The 24,887-nt window shown below is 40.8% G+C and overlaps 1 protein-coding gene across 1 annotated transcript; it reads left to right on the top strand.

The window, feature by feature from the left end:
• Positions 1–5,722: 5,722 nt before the first annotated feature.
• fzd4 (frizzled class receptor 4) lies at positions 5,723–15,005 on the top strand. Its single transcript, XM_061046379.1, has 6 exons — positions 5,723–6,358; positions 9,276–9,413; positions 9,641–10,027; positions 10,652–10,797; positions 11,385–11,632; positions 11,782–15,005. Exons 1-6 carry the CDS (start codon positions 6,104–6,106, stop codon positions 12,198–12,200), a joined length of 1,593 nt encoding a protein of 530 aa, XP_060902362.1. The 5' UTR covers positions 5,723–6,103; the 3' UTR covers positions 12,201–15,005.
• The last annotated feature ends 9,882 nt before the right edge of the window (positions 15,006–24,887 follow it).

Below are 24,887 nucleotides of genomic sequence, written 5' to 3'. Positions count from 1 at the left end.
GGTGTATATGCTGCTGCGTTCAGACATCAGCTCAATAGGACTTTCTGGGGAGAAACTCCAGCTAAAGTCTGCGTGAAAAATGCGGCTGTTTGCGTTCACACATAGCCTAAAGCACCTCCGTCTAGCCAAATCTCCGGAGTTTTTCAGGAGATTTCCGTACGTGTGAAAAGGGTTAGAGCCTACATTTTGTGGTCAAAAAGCAGATTTCCTTAAACGTCAGGGAGATGTAATGGAAAGAGGGACAGTTTAAAGATGGGGAATTGTATAAAACACCTACATATGTATGAGTAAAGTCGTTTCCACATATAAATTCAGGATGTTGATTCAGGTCGGGACATTGTATGGACTTGTCCTTTCAAACATGTAGCACACAGTTTAGGCAGTTGGGGCATCTGAGTAGAGCTACAGGAAGAGAGGGGGCCATACATAATGGAACATATTAACTTGTTGATTTATATAATAAACATAAATTAACATTAAAATGACCAAAATCGAATTTACTGCACAATATTGTTACCAGGTTTTCTGTAGCCACTGGTTGCAGACAGCTTTGTGATTCTAAAATACACGTAGAGCCATTTGGACAGGAGGAAAAATGACACACACAAAACTACCAAAAATGCCCCGAGATTTCCTGGGAAAGCTACACGTGTGAACCTAAATGGACAGATTTTCCTCAGACTATTTCCTGCCAGCCCCCTTGTAATATTTCCACATTAAGCTTAGGTGAGCCGATGTGTGAATGCAGTAAGACATATTCAGGAAAATCTACCTAGAGCGAGCGTGCAGGGGTGATGAGGTTTTCTACCACAGTATCAGTGCGAACATCACACTCGTAATGAATCTGCTTCATACTCTTTTCAGCTCGTCAGTACATTCCTTTCCAGAAGATGATACACACGCACTGAATTTTTCCGGAAATTGTCCGGGAGGGGAGCCTGTATGAATGCAAACAGCTAAACTGTTGACCAATTAGGACCTGAAACTATTCAGAAAATGTCAGGATGGCATGTGTAAAAAGGGCCATAGAAGGGATGTTAGAGGTGGAACTAGAACCTAGATTGTGGACATGCGTGCGAGAAAGTGATGGAGGAGAGTTAAAGAGTGTGTGCAGCTCTGTGTGCTTGTGTGTGTGTGTGTGTGTGTGTGGTACTCTACAGCCGTGTAATGTGACCCTGCAGTCCCAGAGGGGACAGATCACCTGTAGAAACCCCACGCTCTCATACCAAACCCACGATGGTTTAAGCCCTCACTCCCACAGATGCTGCCATCCACGCACAGTCACATGCACAGCAGCGTAAAAATACCAAATTGGTTAAATTAAAGCCACACACTCTAAGACATACATACTACTTCTCCAGCATGAAGTATATTTGCACTTAAAGGCACACTCACACCATTCCAAGGAGTTGGCGGGCCTATTAATACCACACTTCAAGGACTGAGGGATTGGGCAAGGAGCCACAAGATGCTATCTGGTGACTTCTACACACTTGTGTCTCCCTTTCTGTCCTCGGGGTGCTGCCTTTCACTGGGCCTGCCAAGCTGAAAGGTTGGAATGGTTACATTCTCACAGCAGGACCAATTGGCCTTTGGTGGTTAACCAATTATGTTTATATATTCATTTAAAATGACAAGGGGCAGTTCACTCATCATATATTTTGACAGTTGCACTTTGATTGGGACTCCTAAATATAAATTGAATCATGACAGTCTTCAGTTTGAGCCTTTCATGTTACAGAATGATAGAATTTAACATTAAAATTGTATGCTTCTTCTATAAAAAAAAAGCAACTCCCACTGTCATGTTTGAATTTTTTTAAATGTCCCTAAACCTCAGCGTAAACCTTAATGAAAGTCTGACCTTAAATAGTCCCAGCCTTGCCAAAAATAGAGGAAGTCGGTCACGAAATCTGAATTAATCTGAAACAGCTGCTATTAAATCATTATGGAGGGATGCTGTCCCTGCCCTTATCATCACTGTCGCCCATTTTAGCATCACTGAGTATTACAGCTGTCTGCTAAAGTGAGACTTCATAAATAATCATAAATCACAGCCTAAGGACCAATCCAGATTTGAAGCCAGCAAAGGCTGGATGTTTTTGAGCAAACATGACAGCAGATGGTATTATTCAGTAGAAATAGATATGCATTCCTAATGACATTTCAATCACCAACCTTAATGAAGACTTAAATAGTTCTTAATTAACCTCTCCTCCCTAAATCTTCCCTCTCTAACCAAAGCTGGATGAAACAGCAAAGGTGGTGTTCACTTATTGTATTTGTCCAGCCAGCCTACCTCATGTGGCACTTATAATTCTACAAATGTATGTTTTGTCATTGTGGCAGTAACAAAGGTGGCAGTGATGCAGGGTGAGGATTAGCAAAGCTAAAGACTGTGGGGAGGTTTGATCCCAGGCCAGCCGGGGCACATGTCCTTCCAAAGGCCTGCCTCGAAAGCATTAAACCATCAAAATGTTAGGACGGTTGGTAATTTGGGAAGGAAAACCGCACCACTGAGTCCTTTCTATTGGCATCAACATGCAGAAAGGATCACATGAATGTTGTGTTGGGGGAAACTGTGTGGCATAGATAATTAGAAAGCCCTGACTGTTTTTGCTTGGCCTACAGCGGTGGAAATCAGCCCTTACATTGGTCTGCAAAACAAACTCACAAAGACGTCACACCGCATGTCTTGTGTTAGGATTTAGAATATGGTTGGTGAAATCGTTGCCATCAGTGACAAGCACAGCTGAAATTCCTAAACCTTCCTCTACCTCCAACTTTCCACTATCCTCATCATGTTCTTAATACATTTTGATTGGATATTTAGTGTGTCCACAGCCCACCTCTGAAGCCTGTTTTCCATACAGTCACCATCAATTTGCTCGTCGGCATACATGTTTATGTTGAGCTTGCTCTAGCCTGAATATTGGCAGCCTGATTTCCTCCTGCAGCTGATTACCGGTTTTGGTATAAAACATGTTTCTTTTTTTGCGTATAATAAGAATAGTCAGAGAATAAATTCATGAGTGTTGCCACTGTATTATAAAACTTGTGTAGCAAATGTATTATGAACATCAAGATATGCATAGAAATGTGTTGTGCAAGCTAAAAAAAAACAGACTTGAAAACCAGCAGTCCTGTCCTTATCCTCTTCCAAACCAAATGTCTAATTTAATAGGAAAACCTGTTGGATAATCAACCAAGTGGTTTTATGGCTTAAAGAGTAACTGTTGTCATTATCCACTCAGTGTGATGGTCATTAGTCTGTCAATTCCAACACGTTGTCTGCAATTCACACTCTACTGTCAAAGTAAACAGAGAGGACGGATTGTGATGGTGGCTATGGGCTGATAATGTGCTGCTGCAGCAACTCCTCACCTCACACTCTCCTTTCTCTATGCTTTTCCCGGGGCTATTTCTTTGTATCTACGCATAACATTAATCTGCTTAATCAATTAATTTGACCTTCCCTAGGGTCCCAAAAAACACTGCAGGTCCTGATTCTGCTTTCCTTTTGGCTCAAGTGTACAAAAGTCCTTCAACTTTGGATAAAGTTTGGTTGAAGTCTTCTCCATTTCATGCTACTTTTCATTCAGTTATTTCTCACACACACACACACACACACACACACACACACACACACACACACACACACACACACACACACACACACACACACACACACACACACACACACACACACACACACACACACACACACACACACACACACACACACACACACACACCATGCCTCTGATAACAATCAGCTTCAGGGCACACTCTATTGTTTAAGCTCGGTGCTAATTACTTTGGGTCTTGACCCAAGGTTCAGCCACAGAGCAGCTGAGGGGGATGGTTTGTGTGTATGTGAGTGTGTGGAAGCAGAGAGAAGTGTGTGTGTTGGGGGTTGGGGGTGCATGGGGGTAGGGGCTGACTGGGAGGAGAGGTCATTGCTGCTGCCAATCAATTGTCACAGTGGATTGGGCTAAACATCACAGTATAATCCGGGGGGGGGGGGGGACACAGCAGCTTTGTGAGAACAGACTGCTGCAGAGATTTTTTTAATGTTTGAGGCATTTCTTTGAGTCTCTTCAAAACACAAACTCCCCAGAATACCTGACTAAAACATGCTGGCTAAAGCTATAGATCTAAGGATGATATAATACTAGAGGAGATGTATTTCCATTTTTAAAGATTTATTTTTTGGGGCTTTTGTGCCTTTAATAGAGAGACAGGACAGTGGATAGAGTCGGAAACCAGGGAGAGAGAGTGGGGAGCGACGTGCGGGAGGGAGGCCACAGGTGGGATGTGAGCCCGGGCCGCCCGCTTGAGACGACAGCCTCAGTACATGGGGCGCACGCCCTAACCATTGCGCCACCAGCGCGCCCCTGTATTTCCATTTTGATGTGATAACTTAAATGTATTAAATAGCTACACAGTTAGGAACATGTTTGTACTGTTTGTGTTCTTCACTCACGAGTTGTTGCTGTGTATCTTTCAGGTGAAGGATTTCAGATAGAAAGGCAATTATGGGTCCATCCATGGTACACATCCTCATTGCTCCTCTGTTTTTGGGTTATGTGAGTAATGTTGGTACCAAAAATCTCAGATGTTGATATGACTATATATATATATATTTTTTTTTTTAAATGACAAAACATCTCTCCATTACAAAACTCTCACACTCATCAGGGTGCAGTACGATTCATGTAAATAAGGTTTAAAAAAAATCAAGTATAACTCTTACTATACACTTCCCTATGAGTCTGAATCAAGTCTCACATCCCTCCTTTCTGTTGAACTCTGGGAAAAACTGCATCGCAGTACAGGATCAGGTATTTAATCGAAAAGGTCTTTGGAGCTCTTGAGTGTAATTTCAGCTGGCAGATGCACAAACAACCTTCAAATTGTGCAAATCACTTGTAAGAAAACACAAATGGAGCTTGCCTCATGCCAAACCATTTGCAAGAAATCCAGGCATTCTGTCACACGGGTCCACTTTTACACTACGGAAAAGCCAAAAGAACACTCTTCACTGCTAGTTTCATGCTGTAAAAGACAAGTCTTCTCCCGGGGTGCCACAAGCAAACAAAACCTGTCCAGAGTGTGCATCCATTGCAATGCAAAACAGATTTCCAATGCTTCAGCATTACTTAAGACCCTACTTTCAATTACAATGTCACCAGCACTTACAGCTGACGAGCCTGTAGAGGAGGAGAGTGGGACCTGTGGTGAAGGTCCAGATGGGTTGAAAAGACCATTAGGGACTTTAAATATAATATAAAAAAAACTCAAACTGAAAAAAATCCTCTCTTTCTAAAAATACAGCCAATAAAAACACATGTTAGCCACATCAGCCAGCATAAATACAGGTTCTGGATGTTGTCAGAATTAGAGGGGGAATGCTTGCTGATTTTCTTTGCAAAAGGAGAGGATGGATGAAGAAGGAAATGAAACAAGGGGGCAGGATAGGGGGAAAGTGATGAAGGAGAAGAAGAAGAAACAGGGAGAAAAGTAGAGAAGTTAGGGGGAAAGGGGTAGAGAAAGAGGGGAGGGGATGAAGCTGGCTCTTCTATTTTTCCCCTGGATCCCGCCCTCCTGGTCAGGGGTTGGTCAAGGAAACCCAACTCTCGCGCGTCGATTGGTCGGCACTCCTGTCGAAGGGGCAAAATAGTCTCTGCTCATAGACACAATAAAGTTTGGAGCTGGACGCATGCGGGCAGTCAGTAGGCGCAAAAGCAGATCGCTGTGTGTTGCTGCAGCGCTCCTCCACACGGACCTCCAAACGGGAACCAAAACAAGGACTGCGGGATATTTTTCTAAATGTTTTTAACTCTTTTTAAGTGAGAATGCTGGTTTAGCTGGAGTCACGCGCTTTTCATTACGCACTAAAACACTGCTTTTTCCAGGATTTTTTTGTTGTTGGATAATCTATCCTCCAAACGCACGCGCGCCACTCTTGGACTATAAACACGCGCCGCGGTTTCCAAGGTGACCAAGGCTAAACTTGTGTTTAAGGATTTGTTTCAAACTGTGTCAACATTTAAGCCTAACCAGAGGGACATCCGCGCCAAGTGCCGCGGTGATTCCCGGGATGATGGTGTCGCTCTTCGGGGCAGCCCTGGTCGTCCTGTCCGGGCTGTTGGCTCCACTCCTAGGGGTGCAAGCTTTCGGCGACGAGGTGGAGGAAATGACCTGCGACCCTATCCGCATCAGCATGTGCCAGGGTCTCGGATACAACGTCACCAAGATGCCCAACCTGGTCGGCAACGTGTTGCAATCGGACGCGGAGCTGCAGCTGACAACATTCACGCCGCTCATACAGTACGGCTGCTCCAGTCAACTCAAGGTAGCAGTCTGCACTGATATGACACACTTTCTGACTGCATACTGATGTTAATATAGAACAGGCAGCTAGAGATTAAAAGGCTGGTAGGCTACATGCATAAATTTAGGGACACTGACTCTGGACTCATAAGGCCTGAGCCCAGATAGCTTGCTATATTTACGTGTATGAGTGTATGAGTGTGTGTGTGTGTGTGTGTGTGTGTGTGTGTGTGTGTGTGTGTGTGTGTGTGCAGGGTCAGAAAGGAACAGTGTGGTCCCAGAGCACATGACAGAGCTACTGGCAATAGTTGAATTGTTCAGACTGATGGTGCCCTTGATAATGAGCAGCATAATATAGATTGACCTCCAGAGAGTTAAAATAAGTGCAGTTAAGTCTTCTTTCCTTCCTGTTGTGCCAGACTGTCATGCTAATTTATCTGAGAAAGCCTCCTCTTTGTGTTGACATTCTGAGTTCATGCCCCACACTGCAACAGCTGAGTCTTCACGATATTCTCCACTGTCTTATGGTTCACAATGGTGCCTTCAGTGTCCTAAGACAAATGCTGCTTGTTTGACTCATGTACCATGAAAGAAAAAGTAGATTGAATCCTTTTCGTCTGTAGTAATATTGTATTGATGATTATAAAAAGAGCAGCGGCACATTTAGTTAATATTTTTTTTAGAGGTTTGTAGAAGTTCATGGGATAAAAAAAAATGTTTCCTTGCATCTTCTTGTTTGACATACATGGTACACACACATTTGAACAATGACAACCTATACAGGCATCAAAAGAAGAGTTTTGTATGTTCTCTTTTAGTTCTGTCTGGAGATGTGGAGCTTTTTGTGTGGTAAGGTGTTTGGGAATTAGGGGGGGAAATATTCCTTCCCGCTTAATTAACACAGTGCCTAGAGTTATATGTGTGTCTGTGTATAATGAGTAGCAACTACAGGAAAAAAAAAAAAAACTAACTGTCCTCCTCCAGCTGAAAATGGTCCCGTAATATTAGCTGACACACCCGCCCCCCCTCTCTCTCACACACACACACGCACACACACACACACTCACTAAATAGGGAGGAGGAGGAGGGGGGGAAAGGGAAACCGTATCCCCTAACATTTGCTCTAATGGGAGGCTTCCTGACTGGTAACCGGAGCAACTTTTAGCAGTGGAGTGACAGGACTCAGGTTACCAACAGTTGGGGAAAACACCCAGAATGTGTCACGTTACTGACTCACCGTGAGAACTATCAGTAATGGCGTTTCATCAGACGTATAAAATCAACTTTTATAAACAAAACTTTCACTCACACACAGGGAGACTTTGATGGTTTCGTAACTTAAAAAAAAAAAATCCAGCTATTTAGGACAGCCTCGGTGTGTGTGTGTGTGTGGTTTAGTTTGAGAATAAAAGCTTTTCTATTTGTTGTGAGAAAATTTGGCTAAATTTGTTGAGATGAAGCTGCACTGCAACCCTGATACTGATCAGAGAACAGAGTAACACATTTAGTTTTAAACAAAGTTCCCATTCACTGACGTAAAAAAAAAAAATGGGCTAGCTAAATCTTTTTCTCAAGGGCTTTGCAATTTGTCACCAAGGCTGTAAAATTAGAACCCAACAATAAGGAGATGCATCATCTTTATATTGACTCTCTAATTCCCACAGTAGCTAAAAGTTGTGTGATCTGTCTGTGTGTATTTATTTCCCAACCTTGACACCCTTCTTGGATTCATGTTTCATTTGGGCTGCGATCAAGGCCTGATTTTAAGCTGAGTTATCTCTATCATTGGATCAAGGCTGCAGGCCCAAACCATTTTGTTCCTATCACAGCCCATTAAACATTTTGTCATTTCTCAAATAAAAAATGGCAGGGAAGCGCTCCGCTCAAACACATTTTGAGGATTTAACGATGCCATTTCCTTTCCAAGTTCCTGGAGGAGCGTGTTTGTTTCCTTTTTGCCTGAAGGTAGCCGAGTGAAATGCACCCTCTGCTTCTGTGTATTCCTTTATCATGAGCCTGGCACAGTTTTACACTCCAGCAGCTGCAAATTCATTTCAATGTGAAAGCATGAAATCACTTAAAATGCAACCTTTTGTAACCACTGAGAACTTCTTCACTTACATTACTACCACCTCCTAGAGTCAGATGTGACCTCACACTGCTCAGTATATCTTTATAACCCTGATTTAGATATCTATTTCAAAACCATTGCCATGTGACAGAGAAAACCCAGCCATGGATTAGGGGGGATTATGAAGCATTAGATGGCACATGCCCCATGTGTTGTTAAATTCACAGATTGTTTTTAAATGAGCAGAGTTGTATGTCTAACCTTGGGATCAGGTTAGTGTTTGCTGTGGTGTTTTGACTTTATAAGAGGTTAAAATAGAGTCCCATCACTGGGTGAGGTGATGCAATCACTTGAAAATAAGACAGAGAAAGCAGTAGGACAGTGGCTGGTACATGCAAATAGATGGAGGATGCACATGTGGGAGTACAGGGTGTGGCCGTCCACCAGCTGTAATCCTGTTGTAATATATACAGTGAGGAAGGTTGGCCTACAGGGTGTCACAGCACTGTTTCCACTGCTTTAACAAGCACTACACCACTCACATGAATAAATGACCGCTATACAGTTAGCTTGATCTTATCTGGAACAAAGCCCACCAAGCACTGCACTGATATATGACATACATCATTCCTTCAAGATTTGTCCCTGCAGTTTCCCACGTTTGAAAGCATAAGATATTATTTAAATACAACACATTAGTCAAAAAGTAATACAATGCAAAACCAGTATCATTTACTCCTAGCTGAGTCTTGTATTCTTCCCTTTAAGATATTTACTTTACACTTTGGCATTGCTTTTATAAAACATTCAAAGAGAAAAATGTTCCATCTTCAGTAATCTTTTTTTTCTCCATTTTTTTCCCCCCCAGTTCTTTCTGTGCTCCGTCTATGTACCGATGTGCACAGACAAAGTTAACATCCCCATCGGTCCATGTGGTAGCATGTGTCTGTCGGTCAAGAGAAAATGCCTCCCTGTTCTCCACGAGTTTGGCTTCATATGGCCTGAGGTGAGTTAAAAAAAAACACTAATAACAAAACTTTTTAATACAAGAATATAAGTTTAAAGACTAGGCTCAAGTCTTGGAAAATAGGACACAAATAACTACAGACAAAATGTTTTCTTTAGGGCAGTCATAAGTCATACAAAATATATTTTTTTAAAAGTTCAATTACTGTCATCAGTGTGTATTAAACTCATCATAAACAACTAAAATGGTCTTTCCCACCTCTCCAGGTGCTCAACTGCAGCCTCTTCCCACCTCAAAACGACCACAATCACATGTGTATGGAGGGCCCTGGGGACGAGGACCCGCCCTACCAGCCTGTCCGTCATCCTCCCCACCAGGAGGAGTGTCAGGCTCTGGGATCCGCACCTGACCAGTACACCTGGTTAAAACAAACCGAAACCTGCACCCTTCAATGTGGTTACGACAGCGGACTCTACCGACGGGGGGCCAAAGTCTTCACAGATGCTTGGATGGCGGTTTGGGCGGTGCTGTGCTTCCTGTCCACTACTCTGACTGTCCTGACCTTTCTGCTGGATTCACAGCGTTTCTCGTACCCTGAGAGGCCCATCATCTTCCTGTCCATGTGCTGCAATCTGTACAGTGTAGCCTACCTGGTAAGTGGGTGATAGTGTGTTATGTTCATTTGTTACATCTGACCTCTTTGGTGTTTTTGTCCTGTACATGCACAAGTAGTGTTATTTAACAAAAACTCTTGGGCTGACAGCATTAACTTTTGATGCACTATAAGCCTCCGCAGTGTCTCCCTGTAGTCACAGAGTCGGAAAAAAAACGACCCTGCTGCATCTTTGAGAGTTTTTCAAAGTAAATTGAGACATTCAGATAGCTCAGTTGATGTATGAAAAGTAATATCCAAATTATGACATCAAACATTTCACTTTTGATCGTTCCTTTTATCCGCAAATAATTACATTTTCCGTGCTTCATTTAATGCCTTAACCTTCAATCTACCAGAAGGTCCTTTCCTTATTTCAAAAATAAAAGCAGGGTTGAATTAAAACTGCAAGTAAAGTACTCTCAGCTTTAGGCAGTACAAAAATTCAAAATAAAAGCCTAACCATTTTTACATGTGAATTAGTAGAATTCAAAATATGCGATTAAAAATGCGTAATAGTTTGACAGCACTTAAAAATCTCATCCTGCTTAATTATATGTTTTTTATCTTGAATAATTCAAATGTTCAAATATTTTCCAACCATCACTTCTGTTATTCCTTACAGGTGCGGTTGACTCTGGGAAGGGAGCGTGTTTCCTGTGACCTAGATGCCACAGCAGTACCTATTCTAGTCCAAGAAGGGTTAAAGAGCACCGGCTGTGCCATAGTTTTCCTCCTCCTCTATTTCTTTGGCATGGCTTCCTCACTGTGGTTAGTACAAACACACACACACACACACCATACACACTTTCTCCCCTAACTCCTTTATCCCTTTGTCCTATTGTTATCCACTATTGTGAATGGGTTTTGGAGGGGAACAATTGGAACACAAGACTTGCATCCTGTTTTCTTTAAAGTCCAACTATCCTGTCTCATAACCTCTGTGCTACATGGATTCATTTCCACACACACAAAGGCAGCCTTTGAAAAAAAGATGGCACTTTTTGAATGCATGCTGACTACAGTTGCAGTGGAAACACACTGCTGCAGCAGCTCTTTTTCTTCCTTTTTGCTTTGCCCATGGGTTCCTGTTTGTCTTCATGCTTCCCTTTCGGAAGAGCAACAGAGCGAAAAGGCCAAGGACTTCACTCTCCCTTAAATATGATCACAAATGTCTGTTATGTAACTCAACAATCATGCCAAACCCATTACATTGGATGACAATAAATGCCTACATTTTTTTAAGGAAAAGTTTAACAGTTGCCTAAGCATCTGGTTTCCATGAAATATAAGACAGTCTGATATCAGTGCAGACTTCGACTTGTTTTCCTCAACTCTCACTCTTATTTTCCGCTCAGGTGGGTGATCCTGACCCTCACCTGGTTCTTGGCTGCCGGTCTGAAGTGGGGCCATGAGGCTATTGAAATGCACAGCTCATACTTCCACATAGCAGCCTGGGCCATCCCGGCTGTAAAAACCATCGTCATCCTCATAATGAGACTAGTGGATGCAGACGACCTGACGGGACTCTGTTATGTTGGCAACCAGCAGCAGGAGGCACTCACAGGCTTTGTAGTGGCTCCACTGGCCACTTACCTGCTAATAGGTAATTACTATGTGAAATAAAAAAAATATACATATTTGTATGGGATTTTACTTTCTTGTACTTGTAGTTCGTCTTACAGCTTCTATTGATTCATTTCTCCATCTAATCGTTATTATATTTATTTATTTTTTTTACTTTTTGCACCTCAGGGACTCTCTTCATCTGTGCCGGCCTTGTAGCTCTCTTCAAAATCCGCTCTAATCTGCAGAAAGACGGTGCCAAAACAGACAAGCTGGAGCGTTTAATGGTGAAGATCGGAGTGTTTTCGGTTCTCTACACCGTCCCAGCATCCACTGTGATTGGCTGTTACCTCTACCAGCTCTCTAACTGGGGGGAGTTCAGAGCTACCACCCGGGACCCTTACGTGGCGTCAGAGATGCTCCGAATCTTCATGTCACTGCTTGTAGGCATCACATCCGGCATGTGGATTTGGTCAGCAAAAACCCTGCACACCTGGCAGCGCTGCTCTGCCCGCCTGCTTCGGGACAGCAGGGCGAGCAGAGGGGGCAAGAGGGCGCCGGGAGAGGGATGGATCAAACCAGGGAAGGGCAACGAGACAGTGGTGTGAGGAGTGTGAGAGAGAGATCGGACAGGAAAATATTTCTACCTGTGTCTCTCGCCTACAGAAACTGAATGTGCCAAAGGAAGGATGGCAAGAGAAGAAAAAGAGTGACGAAGGAACACAGCAGTTTCTCTAAGAAGCTTCTGGATGAAAGGACATCATAAAAGCTGGCTGCCTACCTCTCTCCAAGTGACTCTGTGCCTGTAACGGAGGTTAAGTGGGAGCAAATGGGAGGTTGTGGTTGTACACAACAACAGTAGCCTCTCTACCTCTGGTAGACCTTCTCTGATCAGAGAAACAAAGAAAGCAAAAAAATGAAGGAGAAAGAGAGATGGGAAAGGCAGAAGAGAAGCATCAGTATGCAGTCCAGGCTTTCTGAATAAGCTGTGTAGCACCATGTCTACCTCTCTCTTATCCCCGCACGCCTCAGCAGAAGAGACTGAACCTGCTGGAGACAGTCAACTTTACACCATTGTGTCTTTATTGGGTCTTTTTTTGAAGTTTTGAGTTTTACACTGGAGGGTCGTTACGCATATGAAGGTTTCCCAAAAGCATCTGACAACTTCAGAACCTGTGGGGTACAGGACAGAAAGAAAAAAAACAGCTTAAAAGGCTACCAGACCAAAAAAAAAAAATCCAAATCTAAAGACAACATATCAAATACAGCCTTGAATCTGTGACAGTGTTTACTTTGAACAACATTTTATAGTTTTATAAATGATTACCTTTTGTACAATATAAATTAGCAGGTTATTTAGATGCTTAAAAGGTTTCGGGAAAGCAGCTCTAAGCTGTGATAATGCACTATAATCATACACGATATGTGAAGTGCTAGTGACAAGTGCATTAACAGGGACAGCAGTGTTGGGACTTATAACAATTCATAACACAGTAAATGAATGTTCGGAGAGCCTTAAATACAAAGACGATGATCATTTTTTAATCACACATGCCACAGAAAACAGTACGTTTAGTGTCTAATTGCTCAGTAAGTAAAAATCCATTCACAAGGACTTTTATTTTGAAGGAAAGGGCAGGCTGACAAACACAATGACAGATTTGTTTTATTAATATGTCTCAGAGTTAGGAAAAGTGTGTGATAGCTATAAAGTCATACCCCTATGAATCCTGGGAGCCCCCCTAGCTGTGCCTTTTAATGACCCTTAATGTTTAAGTGGTGAGGCATCTGGGAAATGTAGGCCTGTGTGTTTTACCTCAGCAGTCTATGAGAAGCTCAGCTAACTTCCAATGATGTGTGCAACCTTCTTGGAAACCCCGTACTGTATATGCTCTCCAGTTACCATGAAATCCAGGAAATTGAATTATTCCCTCTGCCCTCTTTTCCAAATATTGAACCCGAGGCGGGTTCAAAAATTAGAGGTTATTAGACAATCACTTGCCAAGAGACACATTATGCATTAACAAAAGAGCCGTCACAGAGACATGCACGTAAATGCAGGTATACGCTCATAGGAGGGAGCAGTTCCCACGCATCTCATGCACCAGAATCTAGACAGTATGTGTAAGTTATGATCACTGTCAGGAGTGGAAGCAACACAAAGTAAAGACTATGTTTTCCTTGTTTGTGTGAAGGGTCTGCATACCTTTCAAACAGGTGTAAGCTCTGTCCGTGAGTCCATCAGTGTGTCTGATGTTCTGATTGGCCCACTGCCTGCATCTTTCCCTTTTAAACTACTACATCATGGCTCCTTTCTCAGACAATCAAGTCGTCCTTTGAAAACATTTCTGAATTTCATGGGTCATAAAAAATAGATATCTATGCATTATGAACTTTGTTGATTTTTAAACTTCTCCCACCATTTCACTCTTGTAGAGCTTCTCTGCAATCCGATGTACAACACTTTTAACAACAATAATTCCTGGTTCTTTTTCATCGGGTCTTCTTGCCGCATTCACCAAATCCTACATCGTATATTTGCCTGACAATCTTTCTCGCAGAACTCAAGCCCTTTCTCAGTGAATGTTTTGATGTACAATACGTGGACCGTGTATCACGTTACAGAAATTTGTTTTTAGTGTGGTTAAATGTATGAGGTTCTTTTAGTTATTTGGAGTTTGGCTCCCATGTGAAACCAGATAGTGCCTCACACACAGCCTGTGCAAGATATTGTTTTTAAATAAATGTCTAGGACGGGAGAGGAAATAGTTTTTAAAATGTGGGTTGCCTTTCTCCCCAACATGTTTAATGTAACAGCAGCCTTATTGCATTTAAATCATGCTTTGGTGTTTGCTGGGAAACCTAGAACCCTGATACCCCAGTGTTTCTCAAACCAGCATACCATAGCCCACTTATTACATTTCTGCAGTCAAACAAACATTACATTGACTCAAAGTGAATTCAATTAACCTCTGACCACCTCCCCTCTGAGCTAATGCAGTTTCCTCTCCTAAATGTTCTAGTATGTTGGCCCCTCTTCTCTCGTATGACCACGCGGAGCTTCAGGTGACATTTCCAAACAATCACTGAACAGTTGAGGCTTGAAACATGGTGAGCATGTGCCACAGCCTAATGAAGATTGAGAACCACTGGTAATACAGACGTTATAAATGCTTTAGAGAAGCCCAGATATGAATCAATGCTGCATGTGCTGATTGTCTGTCGCATTTAAGGTTTAGACTGTTGCTCTGTGTTGAAGAAAAGACTCATTGTGTTGATGATGTCATCATTGTATTATAAAGAAATTGCTAATTTATCCTTGTAAAAAAAAGACAAAACATTTTAATACTTGTTTGTTATTTAAATACACTTTTGTATCAGAAGATGATGAATAAAAACTTTTTGGTTTCCATTACGTTGATGCCATTCTTCGTGTGTTTAAGCATGAACTTGGGTGTGTAGCAGTGTGTGTGTGTAGCAGTGTGTGTGTGTGTGTGTGTGTAGCAGTGTGTCTTTAATACTGAAATATGAAAATGAAAGCAATGATTACTTCCACACACAAAAAAACTGTTTTGTTATTTTGCATTTAAGAGTCATTTGTGCCCTTTACATATTCTGTAAACTCACATTAGGTTTCAAATATATAGAGAGCACAAGTGACAAAAGGAAATTTTAAAATTCTCACATTTGTTTTATTATTAAAACAGAATGAATGAAAAGATGCTGCTGAACTCTGACAATCGAAATAATCAATAAATTAAATACATACATAGAATTAAAACCTTAGAGCAAGCAATGTCACTTATTCTGAATTGGCTTCAGAGACGAGGTTACAGTTTTACAATAAGAAAAATACAAATGAGGGGCGTTATTTAAGAAGTCATGAATAAGTACCTAGCATCTAAACTGCTTTGCATGTCCTCTCATTTGGGTTCACTTTATAGGCTGAACAATGCTGCCACCTCTTGTCTGACGTGAAAAAGGACGTGTTGGTGCCTTTATGACAACATGAACAATTGCTTGCAGCCTTTTAATCAAGCTTACAGAATCCACACTTAAGTTTCTGATCCCCTATTATAGATTTCTTTCAACAGTTATTCTGCATCAGGGTAAGACATTCACCATAACCGCTGAAAAATTGTTTTGCATCCACAGAGGAAGAACGCTGATTATACTGTGTCAACATGACTGTAGCATCAATCCAATCTCATCGACTAGGAACTAACAATTTCCTACACACACACATTCAGACACACAAATACACAGCACTTTCCACACACCTCTTTGCACCTCAAAGTTGATTTCACAATTACACTTAATGCATGCTAGGCTATAAGTGGAATTGCATGTGTGTATGTGTGCATGTGAGCATGTGTGCAAGTGAGCATGTGCGTGCACTTTTGTGTGTGTGTGTGTGTCTGTCCACAAAAAAAGAGAAAAAGAAAGTCTAAATATCTTAGTCTGCAGCTCAGATAGCCTTCCTGTAATTTACTGTGAGTGAATTGAGTGTTTGTTTAAGAACTCGCTCAAAAGCCTGAGGTAAAGGGAAAGTGACAGCATCTACCGCTCTATTGTTTCCAGATGTGGCTCTGCTAACACACACACACACACACACACACACACACACACTTACACGAACATTACATTCACATGCAGCATGCTCACAGACAGACTTTCACACAAACACGGACAGAAAGGGAAGGAGTCCAAAACGTTCAATACATTCCCTTAATGGGTTTTTGTCTATGTATTAAAAAGTGTGAGCGTGTGTTTGTGTGAAGCTGTTTGTTTCATCTGTAACAAATTCCCAGTTTTTCACTGAATGTCTCCGGTCATCTTATCTCAGGCTTGTCCTTAAGGCAGCGGTTTCCATGAATCTGTGGTTATTTAGAGACTCATCAACTTGTCACATGCACAAATCTTCAACAGCTAACAGAGCAATCCTAAACGTTGTGTTTCCAACCATAAAAATAACACTAAACTGTTCAAACCCTCATTTTTACGAACAATTGATAGGTTTGCAAACATAACCTCTGGATATCCGCTCTTGTGGTGACATTTGGATACACATTCTATAAAAAACGCACACACACACAGTAACACACAAACACACACACAGTAGCACACACACACTTGGTTCTGCTCAGTTAGAAAACAGCATGTTATTTTTGGGTATAAAACTGAAATGTGAAAGGGCACTATTAAAATTCCTTGCACTAATATTCCGACTAATGTATTCCCAGATTTGGGTTCCCTGGCGTGTACACATCTGTGAGTGAAAGTGTGTGAGAGGGAGCGAGTGAAAAAGAACAAGAACTGGAGGCTAAAATAAGGACCATGAGAAAGAGACAACCATGATAAAGAAATGAAGAAATAAAGCAAGTGTTGTTTGAACACTGAGTTGTTTGGAAGAAGACAAAAGAGAGAAGAGAAAGTAAGGGGGAGGAAGAAGGAAAAGTAAATCTGTCATCCTGTGACAGCAGACCGCTGCAGCTGTTCCCCTTCAGCAATGTCGAAATTGTTTTCCCATTCTGCTTGGCGGAAATGCTGTATGAATAGTTTTGAGTAATGGCCACCACTGGGGAATCTGGGTGACGTAGCTGTCTTGGCTACTTGGCAATTTGGTTCAAGAAGGATTTGTAAATCCAGGTTCTTGGGCCAAACAAGCTAACAACCAGAGTCTGAAATTGGAAAGGCCGGCCAATAGAGAGCGGAGATTTATTCACCATCAAGCTGAAACAGAGAGCTCTTTATGGATGGCAGAGTGTGAGAGATCTTCACACAAAGATGCTCTGTATGTTTAAGGCAAGGTCATGTATTTAGAGAATTATTGGAATGGCAAAAAAACAAGTCAATTTTAATAACTTCAGTAATTTTTGTACTTTGATTTGAAAAGAGCATTGGAACGGTTTGAAAAATAGCAGGAAATTCCAAAACACAACAAAAATCTGATTTAGTCGAATCAGGTTGACCCTGAACCTCAATAAAATCTGCACTTTAGTCTATCAATGTGAACTGATGCTATCATTCCATAATGCAACAGTATTACCTGTATGTCCCCTTGTCACCACTAGATGTCACTCCAGTCTACCCCATCATATCAGTGCACCACGCTAGTCTGTGGCGTTTGCTTCAATGCAGCCATTTCTAATACTCTTTACTGTTACATGTAACAATGCTTAAATATATGTTCCCATTCCCTCATTCAGGAGAATGAGATACGATCATGGAAATATTAATAGATCATAGATATTGCTCACGTAAATTCAACAAATTACCAGGATAAGAAGAAGACAAATTTGACGATGATTAGCTCTGATTAGAAAGGTTTTGGTTGATGTGATGTGTAATACAGTGTAAACTGGGTTTTGTTAATACACATTTGTTTGTCTCCTCACAACCGTTTTTGAATAACAGGATGTTATAAGACATCATTTCTGAAATCTTACATAAACCTTTGAGTATATCTGAAAATAAACGTGTTCATCTATCCCATAAGGTGTGTATATACAGCTCAGAGGGTCTGTTTATTGGTATAGAGGCTGTACTGTAAGAGGTGAAGAAAATGAAAATGTGTTACATGAATAAATGTGGTACCATGTGGGAGGAAGGCTAAGTGATTCCATGTTATTTCAGCAGGACATTTGTCAACTTGAGAAATGTCAACCGGTCAATACAGAAGCTGCATCTCTTTTGGTCTCACTCTCTCCCAGATACAGAGAGAGAGAGAGAGGGAGAGAGAGAGAGAAAGAAGGTGAGCGAAAGAAGGGGTGACAACATGTTACAAAATAAAAGGTATAGACATTAAGTAGAAGGGAGGAGTTTGGGAGGAAAGCAGAGAGAGAGACTGAAAGAAATAAGGGGGGGGGGGGGGGCGGTGTTGTTTGGTTATGGAGAAAAATATTGAGAAAAGTGTCTATCAAGCAGAACGGAAATGATTCCATTGTTTCCTCAATCAGAAAGCCAGTTTTGCGAGCCAATACGATTGGAAATGACTCACTCTCTCACCAAGAGCCTGTCTGGGTTGGTTTCCTGTTAGTGTTTTCCTGTGTGTCTGTGCAGAAATACAGAAACTGAAGTCATAGAAAGACCTGTCTCTGGTAGGTCAGTTTGTTGCTGTCATGTTTGGGCTCTGGTACAATGCTTTTTGGTTTTAACAGAATTAAAAAAAGGTTAACTCTGTCAGTCACAGACACTGACATGTGACCTTATTAGCCCTCAGATAACATTAATATGAAAGGACCGAAAAGGGGACAAATGTCTGAAACCCAAGGGAAATATTACTTAGTTGATTGGCATGGAGATTCTGCATCCTTCAAGGGGCTTGTTTAGATTTTCCTGACTGGAGTGGCCCAACCCGGGCACTGACTTTTTCAGGGGTGGAGTGCTCAAACATATCTCTGGAGAGCATGTATTTAACATTTCTTTCCACACTCTCCACTTATTATAAACTTAATGGGATGGTTCTGTTTTTGTACACTAAGGACCCGAACAGCTGATCAGTGCTCAAAAAGAATACATATCTCTATAAGTCCCAGAAAAAAGTGCCAAAAACTACTACTGCTACATTGAAATGCAACAAAATATACGAGAGTGGGTATGAACTTAGGTCCCACCTCTTACCTGCAAATTGAGGCAAGGATAGTAATGGCACTAGGGATGGCTGATCAGATTCTAAGTGGAGGTAGGAGGAGGCTATGCCCCTCAGGACCACCCCTTGGAGTTGCCCCTTATGCTAGCTGAGAGACTTACCCTAGACACAGAATTGCTTGGAGATAGATCAGAGCATCATTATGCTCACAAACCCACCGTAACAAAGCTCTCTTGCTAATTAGAAGCAAGGAATAATGTGACATGTTCATCTAGGGTAAGGGTGCTAGCATGCTAGTTTGGAAGGTCATAAACCACAGAAGTGAGAAATATATATTTTGACATCGATAGTGCTTAATTAAAAGTTAACAAATTAAAGTCTTAACCAAAGCTGTTAAGACCTTTCATTAAAAAATAACATGTTAAACTGCTGCTGGTGCTAACAGACAAAAATCACAGGATGATCACAGCCATCAGCATGCAGCCTCTGGAGACATCTTAAGACTGCAAAGACTGTTATCCAAGCCTTGTTTTGGTATCCTACATAAGTAAGGTCTTTTACCTGCTTTTTGTAAAGTGTCTCGAGATAACACTTGTTATGAGTTGACGTTATACAAATAAAAATTGATTGATTGATTGATCGAGATATTTTAAAACTTGAAGGATTACACCTTAGAAACCTTAGAACCAAAATTTAGAGTCCAAATTTAAAATTTAGTATCTCCTCCATCCAACATTTGCAACAACCTAGGGCTGGGAAATATATTGAGTTTTTAAGATATATCGATATATTTTCAAACAAGATATAGAGTAAGACAACATTGTTAATATGGCTATAGTTTAAGTTGCATTAAAATAACGTTACAGAGGTGCCAGGTCACCTGTTTCTCATCTCACTGATGATGACTGATTGTCTGTCCCTCTTAACCCTGCTCCTCCTCTCTCTCTCTCATTGTATTTAAGGAACATTTTTATTTTAGAATATTACTTTTTAAACTCACAAACAGGTAGTTTATTTTTCCATGTGTTTTCACTGTTAATAAAATACATATCGATATATATCGAGTATCGCCATTCAGCTAATCAATATCAACATATGAGTTTTGGTCCATATCGCCCAGCCCTGCAACAACCTAACAGTTTGCAAAATGGATTTCTGTGTAATTGTTGGTTTTTAATGTTAGCTAGTAAGCCTTTATTTGCCCATCCCCTCCTGTTTGCATGTATCACCTGTGTGGTATTGGCATGCTATGTCTAGTAAGAACAGAAGACTAGGGAAGCTCTTCACAAGCTCAAGTCAATTTACCATTTACCGTCAACGCAATTAAAAGTGTTTGTGTTTTTTTTTGTTTCCTCATGGGTCATCGACTTTTCACCGCCATTTTCGAACCTTAATGGCAGCAAGAGACAATTAACTAAAGCCTATGATCCAGGACTCGGTGTGCCCTGCTTATTAAAGCTGGTCCAACACTCTGCTGCTGCATCCTTGTCACACTGATATGGAAATTTAACGACACACAAGCTGTGCACACACACAAAAACCCACACACAGTGACAAATCAAAAGTCATCAGATAAGAAAAGGAAATGCAGACAGAATATGAGGACAGCAAGGCAGGGCATGGGAGGACAAGAGGCCTGGAGGGTAAACGATAGAATCTGTCTTTAATGTTTTATCAGCCACATGACTAATATACATATGACCCGTTTCCAAGAGTTTGTGCTCTAAGAAAAAGAGGAACACAATTAATACTACACAAGTCATCACAGAATTTTGATATCCTACTTAAACATTACTTGGAACTAAGGCTACTGCTGCAGATGTTAAAATAATCACCAATCTTATAAATGACTGCACCCTAGGTCTAAATCTCTAGAATATAAGAAGCAGACAAATGCTGGATTCAACCCTTGGTTCAGAGTAATAAGAGTGTATCTGAAGTTGATATACAGATCACTGAGGACACTTGTTATCTGATCTAATTGTCTAAGTCCTTTGTGCGCTGTGGAACGAGGATCATTATTTGGGCAACAAGAATTAAAAACAGCCCTGGTCTTATTGGGTTCACCAAAGCATGTCTTGTGCCTTGTCTTGTTAAAATGATGAAATGTGATTTGGTAGGCTGGACTTAAATTACTTAATAAACAAGTTATGTACTTAAAAAAAAAAAAAAGTCTTAGAAACAGGGAGTTTGTAAAAGGGTCGATAAAATATGAAATCCTCTCAGTGCCTATCCTTAAATCCAACTTCATGTTCATACGTCACCCTCGACACATGAAGTGAAACATAGCTTTAGGATTGAGGACACTTGATAGACTTATTTTTAACCTGTGGCACATACCCAAGAGGCCATTTTTGATAAGTATGTCACAAGAAGTGCCTTGGGAAACGTATTAATGGCTAAAAAAAACTGGGTAAAAATGAAGAGAAAATACGTTTTACTTAACTGTTACAAGGGATGTTCAGTGTTCTTAACAGGAAAAAATACTTCAGGAATATATAATAGGGTGGCCAAATGGACTAGCGATTTTGTCGCGCCTCATGTAAAGAGACAGTAATCCTCCCAGTGAGCTACCCAGGTTCAACTCCGACCAGCGGCTTCTTTCCCACATGTAATTCCCCGCCCTCTAGTCCCCGTTTTTGACTCTACTCAAAGTCCTATTGATAAAAGCGTATATGCAGCTTAATAGTCACTTATTCTACTAAAGAGCAGGGAATTGTTGGGACTACTGAGGAAGTATGTAGTGGGAATGGGCCCCAACTTTAAAGGTCTGTGTTTGCTTGCCCAGAAAGAGAGAGCAAAAGAGAGTCAGGGAGAGATAGAGCATTACTTTTTATACATAATAAAAAAAATGGCAACAAGCTGTTGATGATGTAAGTGCTTTGCTTTAGTTCATTGCTTAAGGCTTTATATGACAGCTAGTTAACTGTGATGGATTTTGTGGAGCTTTTTTTCCTGAGTTCTTTAAAATACTGAGAGGGAACCAGGTCACAGCGATTCTCATTTTGCTAAAGTTTTATTGTTTGACATCAAATTAATTGATTGATTGATTGATTGATTGATTGATTGGTTGGTTGATTGATTGGTTGGTTGGTTTTTTGATTAGTTGATTGATTGATTGGTTGATTGATTGATTGGTTGGTTTTTTGATTAGTTGATTGGTTGGTTGATTGATTGATTGATTGATTGATTGATTGATTGATTAGTTGATGGGTTGATGTTGATTGTTTTTTTTTTTAATGGACTTTATTGTCAGAAAGTCTAAATTGGTCTTGCATTACAGCGGCTCCATTAACAACATCAAAATTAAAGACAGGATACAAAGATACAAACATTTGACATAACATTCAAACACCAAACAAATATTCAGAGGCCTTCAACATGCTTTTGATCAGCTCCATATTCAAACTAATCAGTTGTGTCTTTTGTCAGCATTTTGAGACCTACAGTAGGAAAAGTAAAGAAATTATAAATCATTAATTACTGATGGCTGGATTCCATTTAGCTGCTTTGGGGTCTGGTATTGGGCAACTCAGTACCAGACCTTTGACCCTTTGTAACACTGTAATGGTTAACTTGGAAACTTAAATCTAAAATTATTCTAACAAATCATTTTCTAAACATGAAAAGAGAAGATTTCTGATGATTCACTTTCAAGTATCTGAAGGCTTAATATTAAAACTGTGAGCCTTTTAAAAGACTTGGAGGCTCATTGAACATTTATGGCTGTAAAAAAGAGATACCAGCCTTAAATGAATGCCGGCTGAAGTGGAGGAATAATGTTTGCCCTCCCTGGCAAACAACTGGAAGTAAACGTAGATCAATAATGTGGGCTGTCTATGAACAGAAATAACTGTGGGTGTAGATTTGAGATTAAAATGACATCCCAGTCTGCAATCCACGATTGGAGTTAAAGATTCACATATGGTTAGAAAACACACAGAGCACAGGGGAAGAGGAAATTCCTGAGAGGGGGGGAGAGGGAATGATACAAGATTGATGAGGCCTATCATTTTCCATTAGTGGGGCCCCGATCATGTAGCTCTTCTCTAATGAGACCAATATTAGCTACAAGCTTTACGACACACACACACACACACACACACACACACACACACACACACGCACGCACGCACGCACACACACAACATCAGCTGTACACTGCAGTGCAACAATTTGTCTTAAGCATGTGCTACATTTTTTAGTCACGCTAAATATACTTGACATTATTTTTGGTGTAGCCACATCCTGTATAACCACATGAACAAACACACACTGCATTTTTTTTTTGCATGCATATGTCTCGAAACATGTGTGTATTCTCACAGAAAGCATTAAGCTTTGGCCTCAGGTAGGATTAAGTTGTTCCAGTATAATGTGTTTACAGTACATTAAGCTTAATGGGATAATAGTTTTCTCCCAGGTCATTTCTAATGGTGTTGATGAACACACACTGGAGTTTCAAAGCCTGAATAGAGAACAAAGGTTATTTTCTGCTACTGGTGGGTAACTTATTGAGATTTGAATGTAATGTTGTGTAAGAACAGGGACCACCATAACCAATCCTTTAAAAGTTAATTCATTTTAATATCATTTGTTGGCAGATTGGAATCATGTTTGCTTGTACTGAATTCTATTATTGCTTTGGTTTAATAGATGTATTCTTCCTAAGAATCATGACCTGCCCTCTATTATTCTTACTAGTCCTACCTGATGATGCCGTACATCACTAAATGCTTATCACTTCCTTTACAAGCCAAGAAAACTACTGGCTCTAACAACAAGCTCTGTCCTCTAGTGACAGCAGAGGAATAAAGCAGTACAGGCGAGAGCTTTATGTGCTGTCATCCTTCAACGATGCCACCATGGAGCCGTCGGGGGAGGAGAAAGATCCTGGCTCCAAGGCAATAACTACTATCCAAAATGATTGAAGACCCTGTACCAGAAAGATATCACTACTGTGACCGCTCATTACAGTCCACCAAGGAGAGTAGCTGATACTCAATAAAATCACTAAGTAGTACAACCTAAATGACCAGAGACAACCATGACATTTTTCAACTGACACAGTCCATAAGGCCAAGTTTAGTGTCTGATAATATATTATAATTCATCTTTAATATTGAAAAATCAACAATAGATCACATTGAAACATCACCATTATGGACAAAAACATGATTTCAGTCACACGCTCCAGACTCCTCAGGAGATCAGAGCTGACATATTATCTACAAACTCCACAGTGTTAACTTACAGTCTTACACTTCTTGAAACATATTACGTAATCTAGCTCAATACAAGGAGCAGCGCAGGAAGAGACAATGTGATAATGATGCAATAATCGTGTCCTCATCCACACAATTTAATAAGAATATGCACAATACCAATACATGACTTTGTAAGACAGACCACCCTTTATAGTATTCTTTCATACTCTTTTTTTTTTGGTGCCCCAGTTGTGGGCTCGTTTAATTCTTTAGTGAAACCTCAATATTTCTGAGGACACATAGGCACTTATGACTTACTTGTGTTAGCTGCTTATTAAGCCATCATTCTCTGCCTTTAAACTCCATTAACTATAATGCAGCAGCAAGCAGTTAAATGCATCTGGTTTCCTTATATTAGTGTTAAAGGTAAAATGCTGCATGATTTCCCCTCATAGACGGATAATTCCTCTTCATTTTCCTGTTTTTTTTTCATTGAC

This window comes from Labrus mixtus, chromosome 9, assembly GCF_963584025.1.
Source record: "Labrus mixtus chromosome 9, fLabMix1.1, whole genome shotgun sequence".
In the NCBI taxonomy this organism is placed as follows: Eukaryota; Metazoa; Chordata; class Actinopteri; order Labriformes; family Labridae; genus Labrus; species Labrus mixtus.
This window is presented reverse-complemented; position numbering and strand designations above follow the sequence as displayed.